The sequence below is a fragment of the Sylvia atricapilla genome, chromosome 3 (assembly GCF_009819655.1).
Source record: "Sylvia atricapilla isolate bSylAtr1 chromosome 3, bSylAtr1.pri, whole genome shotgun sequence".
NCBI classification, from domain to species: Eukaryota; Metazoa; Chordata; class Aves; order Passeriformes; family Sylviidae; genus Sylvia; species Sylvia atricapilla.
In genome coordinates this window covers 54,757,242-54,777,169 of record NC_089142.1, presented here as the reverse complement: position 1 = coordinate 54,777,169, position 19,928 = coordinate 54,757,242, and the positions used below count along the sequence as shown (strand labels likewise).

General features: G+C 37.9%; 2 protein-coding genes across 2 annotated transcripts in view; one reads left to right on the top strand and one right to left on the bottom strand.

Annotated features, from left to right (window-relative positions):
• The window catches only part of AKAP7 (A-kinase anchoring protein 7), a 79,392-nt gene that overhangs the window by 48,862 nt on the left and 10,602 nt on the right, over window positions 1-19,928 (bottom strand). The window contains 2 exon segments of the mRNA XM_066315393.1: window positions 10,037-10,149; window positions 16,647-16,807. Coding sequence (XP_066171490.1) covers window positions 10,037-10,149; window positions 16,647-16,807 — 274 coding nt within the window.
• On the top strand, window positions 2,819-5,263 carry MSH5 (mutS homolog 5). The gene has a single exon (XM_066314339.1). It carries the CDS (start codon window positions 2,819-2,821, stop codon window positions 5,261-5,263), a length of 2,445 nt encoding a protein of 814 aa, XP_066170436.1.

Genomic DNA, 19,928 nt, shown 5'->3' with positions numbered 1-19,928 from the left:
AAACAAATAGACATATACAATGCTACAACTGCCTTAACTTCAAATGGTTTGCAACAATGCACATGGAATGTGCACTGTTATTCTTGCTGTCATCACTGGGCATGCCGCTACAAGGAAGAATCTCAAATGGTCATTAAGGGCAGTTTTCTGAGTCATTAAAATCAGCACACAAGAAAAAATAGTTGCATTGTATTAGGACTAGACTTTTTTGTCCCAGTAAATCTAAAAACTTACTGGGATATATAATACTGGAATCATTATGCAGTTTTGCATATATGAAGCGGAACATAATAAATATTCTATTAGGTTATTTTCAGAAAACATAATTTCAGTAGTTATTTTAAGAGTTTAGGGATCCTCATTCCATTGCATTCTCAATAAAAATATATGATCTCTGTAGAAAATCAGTATTTTCTCCTTCAAGCTACCTCCCAATAATGCTGTTTGCTATTTAAATTCTCTATGCTAAAGAATATTAGGAGCCTCTAGCAGCTCCAGCCCAGGGCTCCCTACAGCCTAGCTACTGGAGTCCAGTCCAGCATGTGGGAGCCTCAGTCTTTGATGGATGTACCTGCTGCTTCCACCTCCCAAAATCATACCCATGCTCAAAGGTTTGGCAGTGAACACCTGCACTCCCCACACACAGTTTGGGGAGGATACAGACATTTGCCCCGGCAATCCGTTGGACAAACGCGCCCACCAGCCTCATGTTAAACAGGACTGGCCCCTTTTGCAGCCCACACCGTCCACTCCTCTTTTGTGCTCTCCTCCACCCTCTCCCCCTGCACACTGCCCATGCATTTGCATAGTCCACCTGCCAATATCCTGGGCCCTCGGCTTTACACCCCTAACAACTGCAAAGTCCCGGCTTGCCTGTAGTTTCTCGGCAGCTCATCAGTGTGAAAAGTCTCTAGTGAAGGTCAAATGTCTTTTCATTTCCTTAATCTCTGAAATAATGACATCTAGTGGTGGATGCTTTTCATTTCAGGAAATGGAAATTCGGGAGTCTACATCTCTGTGGAAGTCTACATTCATTCCATCCTCACAGTAATTACTTAAAATTTTATGTTCTCTGGCTAGTCTAGCCCTTATGTACTAAGGTTATTCTTACATTAAATCACCATTCCTTGCTTTTTAGCTGACAGTTCTTGGAAATACAGTAAGACATCAATTAGCAATAAAAAAATATCTTTAAGCCATGAGAACACTTGTCAAACTGTGAAGCCTTGAGTACTTCTGGAATTAAATGAAGAAAAGATAAAAATCACAGCTTCATGCTCCAATAAAAAAAAATAACACTTATAAGAGGTTGGGATGTTGCTTGTCAAAGACAGGTTGGGAAGGTGTGAATCAAATGCTGAATGCTCAGGAATTGAGTTGTGCTTGTGATTCACTACTGAAAGGTATTTGGAAAAGCAGCCATGGGAAAACGATGATATTTTTAGCAACTGGGACAATTTCTGGAGTGCTGCTTGCAGTGAGATGTGAAAAGATGAAGCAATGCAGGTGCATGGGAAGGTCATGGCTCATTTCTTAACTGAAAGGGTCTGGAGCAGCAGAGATGGAGAGAAAAGTTGTTAGCACATGGGAATAGTACAGATGCTGATAATAAAGACAAGCTACAATGGGGGAGGGTGAGAAACAAGAGTACTTGAGAGGCCAGTTTGAAGCATTTGGCGCTGTGAGGGGAGGAGGAAGACATCTGCCTCTGGAGGAAGCACTGTAATGGATGACGCCGGTAAAGGACATGGCCGTGTAACGTGGGCCTGGAGAGGCACGGCACGAGGAGCTCCTGCAGGACTGCCAGAGCACCAGGGAGAATGCCTTTGCAGCCCTGCAATGTCTGGCTTTTCTGGCCGTGTCTCTGCGAAGATGCAGCCTGCTATCTCAGCAGCTGAACCCCATGCAGTCCCCGTGCCTACTGCCACAGTCAGCCTCCGGACCGGGGGCAGGAAGGCTCCGGTGGTGCCAGCGCAGGCAGCAGAGACACAAGCATCTCCGGGCTCTGTGTGTCAGACCCCACAAGCGAGCACAGCACCGCGGTGCCCCATGCAGGCAGGGCCCGCAGCCGGCCCGAGGGCCGCTCCCGGGCATTGGGCCGCTATGGGAGCGGCCCGCTTCTAGAGGCGGCTCCGGGCCTCCGCACCGGCCGCCCCCGACGGAGCCGGGAGCTCCAGCTCGGACACGGAAAGAAAGGGAACAGCACAACGCTTTTGGGCGGCAGCGAGGGGCAGCAGCTGGGACGAGCTGCCCGTGGTGAGGAGGGTGAGTAGCGAGCTTAGAAGTGGGAGAGGATTGCAAGTGAGGTGCTGACAGGGATTGGTATGTCCGATCCCTTGTGTGCTTGTATGGAAACTGGTGCTGTGTGATGGAGCAGCATAAATATGGGCCTGCGACCCTGAAATGATAGCCAGGCTATGGGGCTGCAAATGATGGCCAGGCTATGAGGCTGCACTGCTGAGAGGAGCCATGGTCAGTGCAGGTGTGTGCCATCTGATTTTGTACATGGATATACATGTCTGTGCATGTATATTACTGTATTTATGGGTGTACATATATACTTGCAAAAAATAAAGGACACAAGGAAAAACTGTAAAACTAATGCTGGTAGTTAGCTCTGTTATACTTTCCTTGGAAGCCGATGGTGGCTGTAAGTTATTGGCTGCATCTTTTCACTTGAACATTTATAGTTAATTCCTGGTAGCATCTTAGATTCTCCAGGGTTGGAAAAGTGAGCGTTAACCTCCTGTTGTCAATTCAAGTTACTGCTCAGGACATTTAGGATGAATTGTGAATAAAAATACCTCTTGCCAACAGAATGAGTGCCACATCAGCCACAAGCTGTGCCTTGCCACTGCCGCTTGGGCCTGAGCAAGAAGAGCAAGAGGAGCAAGAGGGCTCGGAGACACATATGTCTGTTCTGTGGTATGCAGGGCAGCTGGCAATTACTTACTATGATACAGAAGATTGCTCAGTCTACTTCATGCCTGAGATACCTGATAACGAAGACCTCAAGCTACTGCAGAAAGTGATTGGGGAACTTAACCCTCAATGCATAGTGACCAGTGCAAAACAGGACCAGAATATTGCCAACTTCCTGACCAACCTAACAGCTACTGCTGGTGATAAGGACACAGGAAAACCAGAAATTGTCCTGTTTCCTAACATAGATTTTGGTCTAGAAGTCAGCAAGCAACGGATCTTATCTAGGCAATTTCCATTTATCCCATCCCATATGACTGCCTCTGAGAAAATTCTCTATTTGTCCTCAGTCATCCCTTTTGAGAGTCCACTCATGATACGAGCCTTAGGGGGCCTCCTTAAGTTTCTAGACAGAAGAAGGGTTGGAGTTGAACTCGAAGACAGCAGTACAGCAGTTCCTATTTTGGCCTTTAAAAAATTTGTGCTGTCAGATACTGTGAATCTGGACCAAGACACTTACTGTGTCCTGCAGATATTTAAAAGTGATATCCATCCTTCTGTGTACAAGCTATCCAGTGGATTAAAAGAAGGATTTAGCTTATATGGAATTTTAAACCGTTGCAGATGCAAATGGGGAGAAAAACTGCTGAGGTTGTGGCTCACACGACCTACCTGGAATCTGACAGAGCTGAACAAACGGCTGGATGTTATCAACTTCTTCCTGCAGGCTCAGAACCATGAAACAGTCCTCACTCTTCAAAACTGCCTCAAGAATATTAAAAATGTGCCTCTTATTTTAAAGAGAATGACTCTTTCCAACACGAAAGTTAGTGACTGGCAAGCACTTTATAAGACAGCATACAATGCAGTGTGCCTTAGAGACACGTGTCGTTCTCTGCCTGACAGTATTGAACTTTTTCAGACTATTTCACGTGTTTTCACTGATGATCTGCACTACATTGCTAACCTAATAAGCAAAGTGGTAGACTTTGAAGGCAGCCTCTCAGAGAACCGCTTCATTGTTAGACCCAATGTAGATGCCACGATTGATGAGAAGAAACGAAAGCTGATGGGACTACCAGCCTTCCTTACAGAAGTAGCACAAAAAGAACTGGAGACTTTGGACAGTCATATTTCCTGGTGTTCTGTGACCTACATTCCTTTGATTGGGTTTCTTCTGGCCATTGAACGCCTACCAAGTATGGTAGATAAGACTGATTTTGAAATCGAAGGCTTGGACTTCATGTTTTTGTCAGAAGATAAACTGTATTACAGAAGTGCCCGGACCAAGGAGCTAGACAGCCTGCTGGGTGACTTGCAGTCTGAGATCAGAGACCAGGAAACACTCATCAGGCACCAGCTGCAGACAAGGATCTTGGAGAAGTGTGAAGTACTTAATAGTGTGATTGAGTACACTGCACACCTGGATGTGCTGCTGGCCTTGGCAGCGATGGCCCGGGAGAACGCCTACTGCCGACCTCGCTTTACTCACCGCCACGGCTTCCACATCAAGGACGGAAGACATCCACTCATGGAACTATGTGCAAAGACTTTTGTGGCCAATCCTGTGGACAGCGGCGATGGTACCAGACGAATAAAGATCATCACAGGGCCCAACTCTTCTGGAAAGAGTGTTTACTTAAAGCAAGTAGGTCTTATAGTGTTCATGGCTCTAATCGGCAGTTATGTCCCTGCAGCAGAGGCAGAGATTGGAGTAGTTGATGGGATTTACACAAGAATCCATAGTAGGGAATCAGTTTCTGTAGGGCTCTCCACATTCATGATTGATCTTAACCAGGTTGCCAAGGCTGTAAACAATGCCACAGAGAGGTCCCTGGTACTTATTGATGAGTTTGGTAAAGGGACCAACACACTAGATGGCCTGTCCCTTCTGGCTGCTGTCCTGAGGTACTGGATCAGACAAGGAACACAGTGTCCACAGGTCTTTGTCTCCACTAATTTTCACAGTTTAATGCAGCTAGAACTCCTGCCTGACACACCTCTTCTGGAGTACCTGACCATGGAGACCCATCAGGATGGAGAGGAGTTGATATTTTTCTATCAGATCAAACAGGGCATGTCCACCATTAGTCACGCTGCCAATATTGCTACATTAGCAGGAATGCCAGCCAAAATTATTGAAAGAGGAGTGGAAATATCAGAATTGATTCGCAATGGAAAACCTATCAAACGTCTTGATGATCCTTCAAAAGGTGATAGGATGGAAAAATGCAAGTCTGTTGTGGAAAAGTTTCTTTGCATAGACCTTGATGATCCCCAAGTGGACTTGGAAGAGTTCATGTCTAAAGAGGTGTTGCCTTCTGCAGCCTCAATCCTGTAGCAAGGGTATGTGTAAATGCATAGACTGCATCGTATCTACCATGGAGAGTCTGGTACTTTAATCACTATGATATAACACCTCACAGGACATTTAGCTTGTAACAAACTGTCTTCTTCCTCTTGTTTAAACCAAGTACTTACATATCCCTGCAATATGATATATCATATGAATGTATGAAGAGGAAGAATTTTAAGAACCCCTTCCAACTGTTGGGTCACCCAGTTTGTGCATTTTCTGTCCCTGTTGTTGGAACAAAAAATAGACTGTCAAAAATCACAACACATTTCTACTGGTCTTAGAAGACTATTAAAGGGACATTTCATATTGTTTCGTACAGTGCCAAAGTGATGGTTTCAGCCATTTTAGGATCAGCATCAAAGATTCCAAATAAATACGTGGCTCAGGCTCTTGTACCAACAATTAACAGTTGTCACAATACAAACCACTGACATACAGGCTAATAAGTTGCAATGCAGAAGGATTTAATGGCTCTTTGGCTTTTCTTATACCATCCTTTCTGTCCAACTGCCAGAGATCCTAGGAGTTACTTTAAAAAATGCTGATGGTCAGATTCAGTGGGGACTGATAAAGAGAAGTGCCTTGGTTTTACTGAGAACTGTTCTCTTCTTTAAGGTCCTGTATGATACAGTTGTATCATACATACTGGGTGTCTATGCCACATGGGTATAAATAAAGGCAAAATTAAAAATCTAGGAATGTAAGACAGAAATTTACATTTTCTATTCTATTTTCAATTATTAATATTTCAGGATTAGTAACACAAAGGGAGGATTCCCTTTCGCTTCTCTTGTCATGCAGAGGATCTTTACAGAACACAGTACTTTATGCACAAATAGGCAAGAAAAATTCATTACCAAAGTAATGACAGAAGAGCCATATCTAAATATGGCTCTTTTGTTATTAAGATATTCTAGAAGATCTGTGGGATTTTAAAATTAGCATTTTAAAATCCAACTATCATTTCAAGCAAAAGCTTCTGTGAGTTTACAAATTTAATATCTATGATATACCACCTGTATCCTGTGGATAAATCCTTATTTCTACTTTAGAGCAAGTATGCATACCCTCAAATTTTCTTGATGTATGACAAATCTCACTACCTTCTTACTACTGATTTCAAAATACTACTTAATTAAAACGTGCATCTTCAGTATTTTTAGAGATAATTCTAATTAAACTTTGAAGTATTTTTTAATGCTCTCTATTAAGAAAAAAATCAACTTAAAAGGTTTATTTAGTTTTATGTACTTTAATTATTATGAAATTTTTTTGGTGAAAATTATTTTCCTAGTCAATGTTAATGCAATAACCTTTCCTGCAGCCAGGCAAGTGTCTGCGATTCCTCATGTTTGTAAGACAGAGGAGACATCAGAAAGCTTATTGTCTGCCAAAACTTGCTCTAACCCCTTACATTATGGCAACTAAAAGACATTTTATACATCTCTCATCTATATGTTATTTCAAGAAGCCAAAAATACTAAATGAGAAAAAATTTATGTTTAAAAAGAAAATAAATCCCTTCATAATTATCAGTATTAAACATGTTATCTGGTATATATGACTGAAGATAGCAAAAAGATGACTATCAGCGTACATCAAACGACCTGAAATTGGAGATACTGCTTTGGGTTTGTTTCAGTGTGGAATTTCCTCCTTGATGATAAAAGAAACTATTATTATTACCAAATAAGTACCTTCTGTTATTTCCATATGAAACTGGAAAGTGACAGACATTTAACATAATTTACATTACAAAATACAATAACAAATTATTGAATTGTGCATTGAATGCTATTTCCAGTGCAGTCATAATAATACTGCCTGTGTAATACCTGGTATCATGATGATGTTACCACTGAAGTGAATGGCAGCAGTGAATCAGGCCTTGAACAACATTCGGAAGTGTTGGCAAATACAAACATTTTTCTCAGTAATATATTCCCTTTACCAGCTATACATGCAGCATCTTAAAGATACTGCATGTATAGTTAGTAAAAGAGAATATATTTGTACAAAACGCACAAAAGGTTATAATATATAAAAGACTCATCATTTATAATTTGGGCATTTTTTGTTGTCAACCAATGTCTAGGCTAGGGATATACTCTGCACTAATTAAGCAGATGCCATCAGAGCAATTTAACTGTCAGTCATCTTCTACTTAGGAAATTCATTTCACAGCATTTGCAGTTCTGGCAGTACTAGGTATCAAAGGACCTTCAGACATCATCCAGCATTTATGAAGTGCCTCACAATACTCCCTGAATCTGGACAAATGGAAAGCAGGGCTTGTGACTGAGTGGTGGCAACTTAAGAGGCAAGTGAGGGAAGCAGGAACAGAAACATTATCTTCAAATGCAAAACTCTAGTTGCTTCTTTTATTGCACTTCATTAGGTTCTTTGCATAGAAGATAATGATACTAACTCAGGATTCTTACCATTCAAAAAATTCTGGAAATAGCTGAACATGTGCAAGTAAATTATATCCATTTGTCACCTTCCACAAGGACGTCTAGGAGCACACTATACCTCCTGTTCTTGGGAAAGTTTTCAGTGGCACATCTAATCTGTGAAAGGTCCAACTTAGCATGAAGAACAAGTTGTTCCCACTTCTGAGTAGGTAAATAAGTCTTTTAATCTGAAAAGCTGAAGAGCATACAGTAAAAACCAGACAGCTCTTTTCTAATCCACTTTATTTCACACTTTCATCCTTTATTAATATATTTCCAAATTATTTTAGATTTGCCATTGTTAGCTTAATGATGTGCCTTCAAAGTGAAAACTTGATTTCTTGAGATCTTTACTAGTTTTGAATTCTCAAACTCTTTGCTTTGTAAATACAATTTTTAACTTTTGGAAAGTTAAAATCTCTTCAGAATATATGCATTTCAAAATGCCTGTATTAAGGTTTAAAAAACAGATTTCTTTTTTCCTCAAAATATAACTTCAGTGGAATTTAGATGTCATTGAGAGGAGGGTGACTTAACAGAATACTGTTTCAATAAGGAATCATACATTTAAAAATAATTTAGTTATAAAGCTATGGCTGAGAACTATACTCAACCACTTCAGTACTATTTGCTCTTTTATAAGCTTGCTCATGTAACCTTCATTCATTTCCCTTTTCTTGCTTTTCATGTTGTTATATAATCTGGAAATGCAATTAGACCTCATATTAAAATGTACCACAAAATTATTATTCATTTTATGATACATATTTTTATTTACTGTTTTCTGTAAATTCATGGAACTATCTAACTAAATGGAGGAACACAATGAAAGAAAAAAATTATAGTAAAGACTGGTGCTTATGCCTGACACTGAATTGACAGAGAAAAATGTACAGATTATTAATACATAGTATCTTTCTTTACAGTAGATCGTATGCATTATCCAGCATAATGGAGGGCTCAGGAAGATAATTTGGAATGACACTGACCTGGTTCTGTCAGCAGCAGTGAATATCAGAACACAGAAAGGATGTATCCTGACTAATATTTCATGGAGGATAGATAAATGTAAATGAAACAACCAACCACCCAAAAACCAGCAAAAATACAGAATAGCAAAAACCACACCCTGATTGTCTCAGATGTTTTAACCAGTTAAATTACTGAACAGCTGATATTCTAGAAGATCTGTGGAATTTTAAAATTAGCATTTTAAAAACTCAACTGTAATTTCAAGCAAAAGCTTCTGTGAGTTCACAAATTCAATATCTGTGATATACCACCTGCATCCTGTGGATAAGTCTTTATTTCTACTTTAGAGCAAGTAAGCATACCCTCAAATTTTCTTGATGTATCTCAGATTTCACTACCTTCTTACTGGCGATTTCAAAATACTACTTAATTAAAATGTGCACATTAAGCATTTTTAGAGATATTTCTAATTAAAGTATTTTTTAATGCCCACTATTAAGGAAAAATCAACCTAAAAGATTAGCTTTATGTACTTAAGTTCTTATTTAATTTTTTTTTGGTGAAAATTATTTTCCTAGCTAATGTTAAAGAATCCCATAAAACATTCTATACAATATCAGTAAAAATACTGTATACCTTGTGTTAAATAATACGGTACTACAGTTAAATTAATATGAAATAAAAAATAGGTACACTAGTATTGCTTCTATATATTTTAATCACAGTTATATCCTATTTTCATGTATTTGTGTATTTTGTCAAAAAAACCTAATAAATAGACAAGAAATAACTGCCTTCAAGAGAGAATAAAGAAGATATATTAGATTACATTTTTTATATATATATATATATATATATATATAAGTATAGTTTTTCCTCATTATCCTGAAATTCACCAAAGCATATTCAGTAGAGGGAACTAACAGTCTGCCTACTATGCATAATCCAAACAGAAAATGCACTGTTTATTTTCTTGTTTTCTTCCATACAGTAACAAAACTCAGCAAACAAACTGCATGCATACAACCTGCCCGCTAATGGGAGTTCTGCAACTCTGAACAAGTACTTTTATCCTTTGGTCTTGCCTAATTTCCCAACAGAAAACAGAGCATGATACTACTGCACCAAGGATATCAAGAGTGGTAAATTACAGTACAGGACTGTTTATATGGTAGATATATTAATTATTTCTTTAAAAAATAACTATTAAAGTCTTACCTCTACAGCTGGTTACAAAGTAGCAGTTATGATGCTACAGCATAAACAACACTGTCCGTCTCCAAATTAAACCTTCTCAATTGCTGTTGAGCTACATGGAATTTGAACTCACCTGCTGGCGTAGCTCTGTTGATTTTGACAACTTCATGAAAGTCAGATGTGGTTTAAAAGTTCTTTCTTCTCCTGCCATGATCCCCTTTTCTTGAAATATCTTTGTCATCATCTCTGATGGGAGGATAAAAGTGTATCAATACAAAGATATTACATAATATAATGCTTAAAATGTGCTTTCAAGTGTAATTCTAGTCATGGCTCCTTCACGTGAAAGAAACAAGATGATGAGTACTAAAAAGGTAGGGAGATTTCTACTTAATTTCAAAGGTACATATTATTTCTTCAGAGGAATCTATTATTTCATGTGAAAATGAATATAATATTTCATGTGAAATATTTGCCGTTAATATCAGTTAAATAATAGCAATTAGAAAGCTGTTCATACTGTCTGATTTTGCTATCAAAATAGAAACTCTACATTAGCACTGTTGAGCAGTCACTCTCACTGGGAGTGTGGGAAACTTCAGGAAAACTCTTGAGTATGTAATAGAATTCTCAATTCAAAAACAGCACTCTGTGGTGAATTCTATTATCTGTATTTGGGTAATCTCCCACTCAGACCAGAGGAAACTTGGAAGTGAAAGCTCTTAAGTTTTGGCACTGGGTTTACATGCTGGCATTAGAGAACATATCAGAGAGGTTGATGATTTTTCCTTGGGTTTTAAAGCTTCACTCTTGCCTTCTGAGCTAATTTCCTACTTTTAATGTTGTTTTTTCCTACTTTTATCTGTTTACAGTCCAGACCAAAACAACTCTACAACACTGACCTAGTTTACTATTTCGCAACTCATCTGCCCAATGTAATGTTTAATTTCTTGGAAATAAATTTCAGTGTAACTTCTGAATTATGTTCCATGGTCTCTTTTAGATTAACTACTTTCGACGTGAAAATTTTCTGTTTGAAAAAAGGTATAGATAAAATTTAAAAAACCTATGCTAAAAATAATAGAGTATTTCTATTGCTCAAAACCAGAAAAACTGCAAAACCTTAAGCTTTTTTTCCTTTGCAAGTACAACTTCCAATTTTTCATTACATGTAGGTCTAGCTCACTCATACAATTAAACTAAATCAAAATAAGTGAAAAATTACCAATCCTATCACATAAATTTAATCAGCCCTTAACAAAAGAATATATGTTCATTTAAATATATTATTTTTTTGCTTGATAGTTCAACAGTCCCTTTTTCTCACCCCTGGAAGAAACAGCATCACATTGGGAAGCAAACAACACAAGTACAGCTGACCTACTGTATTATTTAAAATTTTGTCTATGGGAGACATTTCTAAATTTACACTGAATCCCCACTAAGCTTTCCTGTAACTTATTCTTTGAACAGCAATTTGGGGATCCATTGACAACAATGTTCCAGCAAAGGGTAGATAATACTGGGTTCAGGTTTGCACTACCATGTGATGTTCTGACTCAGTCTTGTGCATAGCAGTCTTTTTTCCCCTCTGAAAACACCATTTTTTTTTTCTGTCATCACATCTTAGGCCAAGCAGTCTTGACTCACAGTCTGCAATTAGGATCTATGCTGATGAAGATTTGCACCTCTCCAGGTGTCCCCTCCTGACTCCGGTAAGAGCTCAGTATCAGAGCAGAGCTTTGACCCTCCATGTACCTCTGATCATGAGACTGTGAACCCAGGGATCGCAGCAGGGCAGACCAATCACACAGTGCTGTGACTGTGTGGGAAGTGGGTGGGACAACTGGGAACCTGCACTTTACCCTGCTGAACAGAACCACTGGCCTGCCTGTCTTCGTTTTATGCAAAATAGCTTTGTTTGGTATTTGTTTGATTTCTCTTTCCAAAATCCTCTTTCATACCTGGCAATTCCAATCAGGAGAAGACAATGAAAACCTGGGTCAGAAGAGAAAAGCACAGAGAGACTGCAGCTTTAAACTTAACAGATTTACATCTGTGTAGGTGTTGTGTCTACACATGTTCTCACAGGTATCAGACTTTTCACACAGCTTTGTCATGGCATTAAACATCACAGGCTCAAGACATTGGGCTTGCTGGGACTACAGATAGGCCCAGTTTTGTACAATTTGACATGTACAGAAAGTGTGACATCTTACCGGTCAAGATAACTTATGAACATAATTAACACAATGTTTCCTTCTTCAAAAATAATGAAACTGGAATGAAATCTGAGTTAGTGGAGGGGAAAAAGGAGGTAAAGAGAACCGTTTTCGTGAGAGCACAGGAAGATAAATGTAATGCTATAATATCCATGAAGCTCTTTGAAGAAGTGGCTACAAGAAAGGATTTAACAGAACTGGAAAGGACACATGGATGCTGTGGGCAAGAGAAAGTTCGAGGCTTGTGAGGACAGCATAAAATGGATTTGTTGACTGGCAAATACACAAAGCTAAGTTTATGATGGGGACTACCTAAACTGAAAGAAATTAGAGGCCAGTGATGAGAAGAATAGACAGACAATGCCCAGGGGCCTTGACAAATGAGTATCCTCCATCTTCCCTCCAGACATTATCATTACTACTTAGACTGAAAAATCAAACAAAATCTGTGTTTTGCTTTATTAGCCTCAGGCTGACTGATGTTTGCAGCTTCAAAGTATACCCTAGAAATGTTAAAGCTATTTTTACAAGCTCAATGACTTCCTGGAACAAATTTTTGGACAGCTTTCAGACTGCCTTTCATGCAGTTTGGAGTACACTGTATTATCATTTTGTACCTCATTTTTATAATGTCAAAATTACTGAATGTCATCTGCCTCTTACAGCTGATGCAGCTGAACCCATTAGGCAACTCTTTTCCTATAATTAGAATGGAAATGTGATCTATGAAGCTTACTCAGAACCACTTTATATGGGAAAAGCTCAAAAATTCAACAGCTAGATCAATACAGAACAATTCATAGAAAAATTGCACATTGAGCCATATTCCATAACACATATGGCCATCTTCTTTCCCAAGATTTCATTAGATACAGAAACCTGCTACATATGTATGTCTACTTCCAGACTAATAATCTCTGCTTGTCTCAAAACCATGTTCCTTCAGTTAAAAGGTTTATAACTTAGAAACAGTATTCTATCTTTTTATTGAATTTATTTGACTTTACACTTGAAAATGAAGAAAAACTGAGCATAGGTAACTTGCCATTAGAGCTATCATGTTAAGTCATGGTAAAATTATTAAATTCTTAGGTTTTTTTAAGAGATGGGCCAAAAGGTAAGCCAGAGTCAAGCCAATTTCCCACTGCTCCTTGGTTGTGTATTAGTTAGGCTTTTCTACCATGAGCTGTCACTGTCCCAGACCACTGCCATGTATCAGCAAGCTATACTGTTATTTCAAGTACTCCTCAGGAATATGCCTGGTTTGTTTTGTTTCTCTCCATCACCACACACATATACATAAGAAAAGTGAGCTCGTCATAAGGTAGGATACACGGAGCAAGCTGGACCATGCAATCCTCACTCTGTGCACATATGTCAGTACGTAAGGTAAGCCTTACAAGACAGTAAAAATGTGAAGGCCAAGTCCTAAACTGAAAAAGAAACCAAAATAGAACTTCGTATTAAAACTTGCTTCTTATACTGGCTTCAATCCATTCTAATAGTTCCTCTTAGTTTGTTAAGATCATGAAAGAAGTGGGTTAGACTACCTTCTTTTAAACTACAATAAGCATATGCTTCGTTTTACTGAGCTGTTTATCAGAGCTATTGTAATTCTGTGTTTGCAGCACAATATGAAAAAGAATGTAGATTAAAATCTAAAAGCATTTGCTGTGTTAATTTTCAGTATTATTTCAGAGAATTATACTTCAGTCCCACCTAACTTAACAAACAGCATTTGAACTGCCAGCTTTTTGTTCACTTTGTACAAATCAGTTGTCCTAATGGAAAATTACGATACATTTGAGTTTCCAGTTTTTTCATCATGTGAAATGATGAAAAACTAAAGAACAACTGACAAGAAGCAAAATTCATTTATCATAGCTTCAGCCATCTGTAACTAAAGTGAACTAAATTAACTGAATTAAAATGTTTCCCTAGGCTGCCTGAAGGGAGGACCAATGCAATCACCCTCAAATGGATGCTAATACGTGGTTTCACAAATTTTTAAAGAAACTCATAGACTATCATCCTTGTCAGAACGGACTGCTCCTCTCCAGCCCCCTGCCTGCCACTGCTCCTATCTTTTCTGCCAACAGTTATGTAGCTATACAGTAAACTGAAATGGGCAAACTGAATAGGCTAAAAAATTAGCTGGCAAAGGTAAGAATGTTGATTTACTACGTCTGAATTCTCCATGTGGCTGCACAAAGGGGCAGGAATGCTTTGGTATGGCGGGCACTGTAAGTTTATGCTTGAATCAAGCTGTAATGTATCTAGAGAAGAAGATGGGCAGTACGAGTCATTCCATTTCTCTGCTCTCTAGAGTGTGGACTGCCAGGAAACCATTCAAAGAGATTAGACAAAATATAATTTATACACAAATAAATTAAGGAAAATTACTAGTTAGTTTTACTGGCATGTCAGCCTGACTGTTGTACTACAGCGCAGTCCTAACTATAGTAAAATATTAAGCCAACAAATCAACATTTCTTAAAAACAAAGGACCAAAAGCAAATTAAGTATTTTATGTGTAACCAGAAGAGTAACTTTCTGTTTGTGACATACATGCTCCCTCTCGTGGTCAGACCATAACATGCATCATTAATCCGTAAAATCACATCTGAAAATCCTGTGGGTAAAAATCATGATTCGCTTACTTTTATCAGCTTCAAGCAGCATTTACTATAATATAGTTATCAACATGAAAATAAAACCAAGCAATTATTTTTTCCAATTCCTTGGTACTTGCATTGGTTTTGGCTGGGTGAGTGTCTTCCTAATACCTAGTATAGAGTTGTTTTTTGAATTTATGCTGAAAAGAGGTTTGATCATTCAGGATGTCTTGGTTACTACTGAGGCAGCACTTGGCCGAGAGCCAAGACCTTTCCTGTTTCTCAGCCCACCTCTCCAGCAAGCAAGCTGAAGGTGCGCAAGGAGCTGGGAGGGGACACAGCTGGGACAGCTGACCCCAAATGACCACAGAGATATTCCACACTGTATGGTATCACCCTCAGCATATATAGTGCTGGGGAAAGAAGAAGGAAGGACGATGGCATTTGTCTTCCCAAGTCACTCTTAGTGATGGAGCCCTGCTGCCCTGCTCTCCTGGAGATCGCTGAATATGTGCCTGCCCGTGGCAAGTGGTGAATGACTTCCTTGTTCTGCTTGGGTGCATGGGTTTTGCTTTCCCTATTAAACTGTCTTTTTGTCAACCCACAAGTTTTCTCACTTCTACTCTTCCAGTTCTCTCCCACAAAGAGCTGGGGAAGAGTGAGTGAGTGCCTGTGCAGGACTGAGCAGGGACTAAACAACAACAGTCCTTCAAATATACTGTGGTGCAGCAAAGCTTAAGAAATAAATTATTTTTAAAAGGTCCTGTCACTGTATGCACACAATTGCTAAAAAGACTTGGACAAAGAGTTATTTAAATACTCCTCAAACATCTGTGAGAACAGTTTAGCACTATTCCTGGGAGGTAATTGAATGATGTTAATGTCTTCTAATGGATTTTTGGGAAGTAAGTAGTAAATCAGAGCAAACAGAAGACTCACATTAGCTCTGCTTTTCCTGGACTTCCATCTCTGGCAAACTTATATTTACACTGTATCAGCAGACATGCAGTGACCATGTTCAGATGTTATTATTATCAAACAATTTTCTATATAATTTATGGAACTAAATGGTCTCCTACCATTTAGAAGCTAATTTAACTAAATATAACTCTATTAACTAAATATAACTATATTAACTAAAATAACACATGAAACCAAAATTCACCTTAGCACATAGCAGAAGTCATACATAACCTTGAAGTAGCAAAACAGTGATTCCTTAATAAATTCAACTGAAGTCTTTGTAAAAGGTCAAACCAGCTGCACTTCAGAAATGAAACTAATGAATTGCTAGAGAAAACACTGTATTAATAAAGACTTGTTCAATTTTTCCCTCTGTACTGGGCTGCAAAGAGGTAGTGTGACAGCAGCAGTCTTTGCTACTCTGCAAAATGTCCTATATGGGTTATTGCTCTATCAAAAAATGGTGTGACCTCACATTCCTCAGAGCACAAAAGATAATTCATCAATACTGAAAAACTCTTCTAAAGAGTCTTTCCAAGGAATAGTTGGAATTGCCGGGATAGTTTTAAAGGACACCGAATTACAGACAGTACTGTTCTTTGAGAATTTTTATTAAATATCTGTAAAACATAGTTTAAGTATAGACTCATAGAGAAATAAAAATGGGACCAAAACAAGGTAGCATGGAGTCTTTCTTATTTACAAATCTGCACTGTTTTTTACATATACTAAATAAAAAAAGTGATCAGAGAACGATACTGTCTGTAATTCATTAACATCCTTTTGAAATACGCAAAGTAGGACAGGAAATTAATATGTAGCATTTACACTTTTAAAGGTAAATTAATATTGACTAAATTAGCATCAACTTATCTTTGTGGTCCATCTCATTTTGGTTGTTAAGAAGTCTTTAAAACACTTAAACTAGATTGACAAGTTGTACCTGCTATTTCCTTAAGTAGTGTTGTATGATCATTTTCTGCCAAATTCACAAATCCAACTTGATTTCTGAAGTGATCAATTCCTTGAAAAGACAAATTCACTCTTTTTCCTTTCAGGAGATCGTCTACAAAAACCTTGCTGTCTGAAAGAGCACCAACTGCTCTGTCAAGAGGAAAGAAAATACCAATGTCAAATATATTTCTGCTGTTAATATTTCTATCAATCATTATATCTGTAAATGTAACAAAGATTTCTTAGTATCAATTTATTAACTGTGGTACTTTTGCACTACTTCCTATCAATACAGTTATTGTTATTACTATTATTTTTATTACCCCTCCCCTTTTTAAAGGTAAAGTGGTTCATACACTGTGCTGTAAAACCATACAAATAATAAGGCAGACTTAGCAGCAGGTGTAATTCCTCAAAAGAGTTTTTTCAGTCTTCAAGGTATCGAGATATTAACATGACAGTGTCCCTATTACTTTGTGCATCCTATTTAAAGAAGATGATTACTCAGAAGTACTTAGTTTTTCACTCTTAAATAATTAAGGTTTTTCTTCTCCAGATATGTCAGTTGAACTAAGATTCTTCTTCAGTCAAAGTTACTACAGTGCTAGTTAAATTACAAATAGATATGACATTACATATTAATGATAAAATTATATGGAAATTACAATTTAGCTCATGAAGAACTGCTATTAAAAGAGGTACTATTCTCAATTTACCTTTAGTTTCTGTAAGAGCTAAGAGGCATGCACACAATAACTGCAATAACAGTCTACAAACAGTTAATTATCATCTTAATTAGCCACATCAAGTGTATGTACAACTACATGAAATAATTGTTTTGAGCTGCACTTAAAGGGATTCAAATTCTAAACAAAAACCATAAACATTGTTAGTGTTTTCTCAAAGATCTCTCACATTTCACAGTTTTAATTCTTTTCAATTAACCTGAATTTAATCTTTTCCCCAAATCGGTAGACTTTATAAACACTAGATGGCAGTGATAGGTTAAAAATGCTCAAAAGAGGTATTTTTACTTTTTTTGCCCTAGCTGGATGAAAGCAATTACGATGATTTTCTACAGTAGGTTAAGTGATTTCATTGAAGCCTGTACAATTCCAAGAATCTCTACACTTTCCATTGTGTTTAACAAGGTGGACTCCTGACATGAACTGCGCATCAACTGGAACCTAGGCTGAGTTAAGAAACACATGAAGGTTGATTACATGATAAAACATCCTTCATTGATACAGCCCTCCTGTGGTCTTTTTACAGGACTTTAATCTATAAGCTAGAAGCACTTTAGCTCCTTTATAACCATTTAAACAACAATGCCATTACTTGTTCCTTGGTGAAGATATTTTACTTTAAGTGTAGTCTGTCACTTACTTACCCTCTTATCACTGTTGGACAAGCCTGTTCCTGTGTCTTCCCTATGTGCTGTACTTCAAGACCTTTCAAAACCACCATCTAATACTGGTTCTACCTGTCAGATTGCTTCACACATAAGCAGGCAGAGATTTATTTACCAACATGAACCTAAAAATTGGTCCAAAACAAATACAGATATTTCAAACGCACTGAGTCAAATTAAGGCTTGCAGAGGTCTTTTAAGTATTGATTCATAAATGTATCTAAAGTCCATCTCTAGATTTTTTACATGTGAGAACTAGTCCACAGAGAGTCCATGGAAAGCTCTGTTTCTCAGCTGAACAAAGATTTATATTTCCATACTGTAGGGTCTACTGCAGAACTCACTGTATACTTAAGGATACCTAAGGAGTTCTATGAAAGGTCGATCCACACAGTGCGGAATGCTTTCAGTTTAGCACTGTGGCATCCAAGATTTAGTTCTACTTTTCCTTTTATTTTTAATCTTGCAAACATTAAAATATGTAGAAAATAATTGTCACCTCACTCTAGCTATTTTGCCTTTTGTATTCCATCAACCACTTTATACATCTAAGGATTGTTTTTTTAAGAATAATGCACAAGGACAAACATTTCCACTGAAATCAATAGCTAAAAACACAACAGTGGTATTTTCTTGTTATTCCATACCAAATAACATTTACAATGCCAACTAGTAATTACACTCAGTGCAACTAATCCAGAGATACCCAAAAGGTTTACAAGCATTTGATCTAAAGTCAAAAAGGAAATTTAAAAAAATAATTAAACAGCATATTCAAAGTGAACACAAATTAGAATTATAGAAGAAGTGCCTGTTTTCTTGAAACACCATTGTAATGTAAATATTGAAGCACTTAAAATCTACAAAGTTTCCTTTAAGAAATTTCTGAGTTTTAATTTTGATCACTTGTTACAAAAAGTGATCCCGCAAAAAAAAGTTAAACTCAATTCCATCAGTTGTTACTTGTAATGCAAAGGTGAGATTCACAGAGTCTTTGACAGAAAACCAGCAAGAAAATCTTGACACTATAATCTCATAGTTAGGCATTTACTCCAAAGGCAGGCATCCTGATTTCTAGCACCTGTTCCCATGGCTATGCATAGTTAGCAGAGAGTAGAATGTCCTGGCTTGAAGGGACTGCTGTCATAACTCTTGATTGCTTTCTTTCTTTTTAGTTTCAAAATCTCACATTCTTGATTTCATACAGTCTTACAAAAAGCGATGTATAGTGTATTCATGAAGGCTAGACCACGGTCAATCAGCTAGGAAACTCACATGGGAATTGCAGGTCTGGATTCCCTTAAAAAGTGCAGCCTAGAATACAGATCTTCCATTTTCAGGGTGGAAGCTGTATGTACAAAAATAACATACAAAGGGCTTTGTGCTGAATTGAATGTTATGTTAAGCACATTCTTATCACGCATTTGACTTCAAATAGCATTCAACACATTTCATTTCTGTATAGACAGAGGCACTATTGTGCAAACACAGTTGAAAAACTGTAGGTATCTAAGTAACCTAATGGATCCAAACCTAAGGATCTGTGAACTCTCAGATGCCCAGTTGACTAGCTGCACTTTGTTTGAGAGATTACTCTCCCTCTACATTACACACAGGTTGTTTTGCCAGCTTGGATCTTGGTTTCTTTCCATTAACCTGGTATCAAAAATTGGTGAAGCAAGAAAAAGGCAAATTCAGCACTTTACTCTTTGAGATCTCCCAAAAGATGAAACAAAAAATATCAGTTACGAATTTTAAATCTCATTTAAAAGAACATGCAATCTAGAATACCTGAGGATAGCTGAGCTAGAAGCCTATAGGAGGCACCTGGCCAGGGAAGGGGCGAATCTCTGAAGAAGC

What these genes read in the sequence shown, in the direction of transcription:
- MSH5 (XM_066314339.1), top strand. Translation starts at nt 2,819, where the DNA reads ATGAGTGCCACATCAGCCACAAGCTGTGCCTTGCCACTGCCGCTTGGG.